We start from the raw sequence: 4,966 nt of genomic DNA, 5'->3' as shown, positions 1-4,966 counted from the left end.
GGTGGCTGCGATGATGGGCTCAAGTATAGCAGGGATTGTGGGGCTGGTGCAGGATTGGGCAGTGTTTCGTTCTGCTGTGCATGGGGTCGCTATGAGTCAGAAACAACTCAACGGCACTTAACAACAACAACAAGACACAATAACAGTAAAAAGGATCATTTGGTCAAGTGCTGTTTTGGGTTAGAAATGGTATACTTAAATTTGACCTCTGGCACAAGTTCTAGGTTTTGTTTCCACTCCTAACCACTTAGTCTTCCCTCCCCCCTCCCCCCAGATTAAGAGATGGGTTATACTCTCCCTGCACCATGGACTGTATTGGCAAATCCCAATAATAAAAGCCTGTGCTTCCTCCCAGAGCTGTTCTGGGGTAAACTGCTTATGTGGTTGATCGTGAATGAGAACTGGCTGTATTCCTCAGAGAGAAGCCAGCTGTGGCACTGACAGGGCCCAAGGTGCCAGTTATGGCTGTCTACCTTTAAGGCGCTCCTTAATTCCAAGTCATCCTGTTGTATCTTCTTCCTGGTCTTCTCCTTTTCTATCCGATCCTCCATGATGACCTGTTCATACTCTCTTAGCTGCAAAGATAGACATTAATCATATGTTATAGTACTCTGTGGGCTGGCCAGCCCTGCATTTTAATATAAAATTTACAATAGAGCATGCCAAATCTAAAGAAGAACCAAAAAAAGAAAAACTGGATTCCAAGACTGTAAATACTCACATATTAACATCATATTCACTTGTTCCTGGAATTTTTTCACTTTGAGTGATTCAAATTTAAGTTTTAAGATCTTCCATAAAATGTTATAATAACTGACTCAATGACGGATAGATTTATGACCCCCAAATAATGTGATTTTTTTTAAAAAAAAGTGAATGTATACATCAATAGCAACCATCTTTTTATGAGAAAAATTTGGGGAGTTCTACACTGATGTAATGATGAATTCACAATCAGAAGCTTTTTGAAAATCATCATTTACAAATTGTCTTCAGAGATCATAAAGAAGTAATAATAACAGTCCTATCTCAAGGGGTTGTTGTGGGTTAACTGGGTTATATGTAGAATGCAAGGAGAGTGCCTGGCACAGAGTGAGCACTACATAAGTGTTAGCTGTTGTGATTATCATGTAAAATATCCCATTGGTTTACAGGCCCACTTCCAGTCTGTGATTAAAACTGCATTACCCAGGTACTTATTAACATTATATTCACATAGGGATGACAGAGCAGCGCAGCAGCCAGGCATCCAGGTAAGGGGAGGGTGGAGAGGTTTTTAACAGCTAAGTGAGACAAACTTGTCTGTCAGTGTGTCGTACTATTGTGGCTTGCATGTTGCTATGAGGTTTGAGGCTGTGCCACTGTGTTTCAAGTGCTGGCAGAGTTGCACATGATGCACAGGTTTCAATGCAGCTTACAGACTGAGACAGACCTGGAAGAAGGAAGAGGCCATCTACTTCTCAAAGAACTGGTAAGGGAAAACCTTACGAATAGCGGAGAAACACTGATACGTTACTGGGCAACTTTATGAATAGCCCAGAAACATTATCCGATACAGTGCAAGAGGATGAGCCCCTAAGGTCAGACGTTTTCAAACTACAACTAGGGAAGAGCTGCATCATCAGAGTAGGACCAAACTTACTGAAACAGAGAGAGTAAAGCTCTCAAGACTTCCATTGGCTGAAGTAGCCTGACTCAAAATGAGGAGAAACAGCTACAAACATCCATTAATAGGAACATGGAATGTACAAAGTATGAATCTGGGAAAATTGGAAGTTGTCAACAATGAAATGGAACACATAAAGATTGATATCATATCCTAGGCATTAGTGAGCTGAAATGGACTGGTTTTGACCATTTTCGATCAGATAACCATATGATCCATTATGCTGGGAATGATAATTTTAAGAGGAATGGCGTGGCATTCATCATCACAAAGGATGTTTCAAGATCTGTCCTGAAGTACAATGCTGTCAGTGATAGGATAATATTCATATGCCTACAAGGAAGACCAGTTAATATGACTATTATTCAAATTTATACACCAACCGCCAAAGCCAAAGATGAGGAAATTGAAGATTTTTATCAACTTCTGCAGTCTGAAATTGACCAAACATGCAATCAAGATGTGTTAATTATCATTGGTGACTAGAATGCTAACGTTAGAAATGAAGAATCATCAGTAGTTGGAAAATTTGGCTGTGGTTACAGAAGTAAGGCTGGAGATACCGCATGATAGAATTTCACAAGACCAACGACTTATTCATTGTAAATACATCTTTTCAACCAACACAAATGGCAGCTATACACATGGACTTCACCAGATGGAGTACATGGGAATCAGATTGACTACATCTGTGGCAAGAGGCCATGGAAAAGCTCAATATAATAATAAGCTTCAGCCAAAACAAGGCTAGGAGCTGACTGTGGAACAGACCATCAACTGCTTATATGCAAGTTCAACTTGAAGACAATTAAAACAAGTCCACAAGAGCCCAAATGTGACCTGGAATATATCCCTCCTGAATTTAGAGACCATCTAAAGAATAGATTTGATGCATTGAATACCAGTGACAGAAAACCAGAAGAACTGTAGGATGACATCAAGAACATCATCCATGAAGAAAGCAAAGGTCATGAAAAAGATGAGAAAAGAAGAAAAGACCCAAATGGATGTCAGAAGAGACTGAAACTTGTCCCTGCTTGGAGAGTAGCTAAATCAAATGGAAGAAATGACAAGATAAAAGAGCTGAAAAGATTTCAAAGAGCAGCTCAAGCAGGCAAAGCCAATTACTATAATGAAATGTGCAAACACCTGGAGTTTGAAAACCAAAAAGGAAGAACACGCTTGGCATTTCTCAAGCTGGAAGAACTGAGGAAAAAATTGAAGCCTCGAGTTGAAATACTGAAAGATTCTATGGGCAAAATATTGAATGATGCAGGAAGCATCAAAAGAAGATAGAAGGAATACACAGAGTCACTGTTCAAAAAGAACCGGTAGGTCTTCATCCATCTCAGGACATGGCACATGATCAAGAACCAATGATACTGAAGGCAGAAGTCGAAGCTGCACTGAAAGAATTAGCAGAGAACAAGATTCCAGGAATTGACGGAATACCCACTGAGATGTTTCAACAAACGATGCGCCACGAGAGGCACTCACTTGGTTATGCCAAGAAACTTGAAAGACAGCTACCTGGCCAACTGACTGGAAGAGATCCACATTTGTACCCATTCCAAAGAAAGGTGATCCCACAGAATGTGGAAATCATCAAACAGTATCATTAATATCACATGCAAGTAAAATTTTACTGAAGATAATTCAAAAGTGGTTTCAGCAGTATATTGACAGAGAACTGTCAGAGGTGCAGGCTGGATATAGAAGAGGACGTGGAACAAGGGATACCATTGCTGATGTCAGATGGATCTTGGCTCAAAGCAAAGAATACCAGAAAGGCATTTGCTTGTGTTTTATTGACTATGCAAAAGCATTTGATTGTGTGGATCATAACAATTGTGGATAACATTGAGAAGAATGGGAATTCCAGAACACTTAATTGTACTCATGAGGAACCTGTACATAGACTAGGAGGCTGTCGTTCGAACAGAACAAGGGGACACAGCATGGTTTCAAATCAAAGGAGTGTGTCAAGGTTGTATCCTTTCACCATACTTACTCAATCTGTATGCTGAGCAAATCTGAGAAGCTGGACTATATGAAGAAGAATGTGGCATCAGGATTAGAGGAAGGCTCATTAAAAACTTGTGATATGCTGACAACACAACTTTGCTTGCTGAAAGCAAAGAAGAAGTGATGCTTTCGAGATGTGGTGCTGGCAAAGAACGTTGAAAGTACCACAGACTGCTAGAAGAACTAACAGATCTGTCCTGGAGGAAGTGCAGCCTGAATGCTCCTTGGAAGCAGGAATGGCCAGACTTCCTCTCACCTACTTTGGTCATGTTGTCAGAAGGAACCATTCCCTGGAGAAAGATGTCATGCTTGGTAAGGTAGAGGATCGATGAAGAAGGTGAAGGCCCTCAATGAGATGGATTGACACAGTGGCTGTGGCAATGGGCTCAAGTATAGCAGGGATCACGCAGCTAGTGCAGGAACAGGCAGTATTTTGTTCTGCTGTGCATAGGGTCGCTATGAGTTGGAGATGAGTTGACGGCACCTAACAACAACAACAACCCAACTACTGTAGCTTAACTACCACTCACTCCTCAATGAGTAGCTTCACACTATCAAGGCTCTACTTCCTTACCATCTTTGCAAGGTCTTGAAGGTGTGCCAAGTCACTGGCCTTTGCAGCTTTGAGAGCATTTAGTTCATTCTGTTTCATTTCTGTGTCCTTATCAAATTTCTCCATCCAGAACTCTAGCTTCTCCTCAAGTTTCTATTTGGAAAGAAGGTTAAACACAACTTCCACCAAACAATACAATATATACTGTATGATCCCATTTATTTAAGGTTTAAGAATAGGAAAAACGTACCTATAGTGATATAACTCAAAATAATCATTATTAATGGGGGCAGGGACAGTTTATTGATTGGGAATAGGGGCATGAGGAGATGCCTGGGATGCTGTAAATGCTCTCGCTGTATCTTGATCTAGATAGTGGTTACATCAGTGGATAACCCACCACCAAAACCCACTGACATCAAGTAGATTCCAACTCAGCAATCCTATTGGACAGAGGAGAAATAACCCATAGGGTTTCCAAGGCTTTAATCTTTATGGAAGTAGGCTGCCACATCTTTTTCCAGTGGTTCGAACTGCCAACCTTTTTGTTAGCAGTCAAGCATTTAATCACTGTGCCACCAGGACTCCTTTGCGTATGTTATTACTCAATTTAAAAATAGGTAGAGATGAAGAGTATGAAGGGATGGACACTGGGAGGAGGTAACTATGGGGAGGAAGTGGGAGGGGAGCTGCTGCATTGTAAATTTTGGTCAATGACATGA

The 4,966-nt window shown here is 40.9% G+C and overlaps 1 protein-coding gene across 1 annotated transcript in view; it reads right to left on the bottom strand.

Annotated features, from left to right (window-relative positions):
* IQCG (IQ motif containing G) overlaps positions 1-4,966 on the bottom strand; it is a 124,452-nt gene that overhangs the window by 10,275 nt on the left and 109,211 nt on the right. The window contains exons 10-11 of the mRNA XM_007949393.2: positions 4,266-4,397; positions 474-575 (exon numbers count right to left, since the gene is read on the bottom strand). Of these exons, the coding sequence (XP_007947584.2) occupies positions 474-575; positions 4,266-4,397 (234 nt within the window). The remainder of the gene's footprint in view (positions 1-473; positions 576-4,265; positions 4,398-4,966) is intronic.

This window comes from Orycteropus afer, unplaced genomic scaffold (assembly GCF_000298275.1).
Source record: "Orycteropus afer afer isolate SDZICR_OR568_19922 unplaced genomic scaffold, OryAfe1.0 scaffold00245, whole genome shotgun sequence".
Taxonomy (NCBI): Eukaryota; Metazoa; Chordata; class Mammalia; order Tubulidentata; family Orycteropodidae; genus Orycteropus; species Orycteropus afer.
Note: the sequence above shows the minus strand (reverse complement) of the source record. Positions and strands in the feature narration are given on the sequence as shown.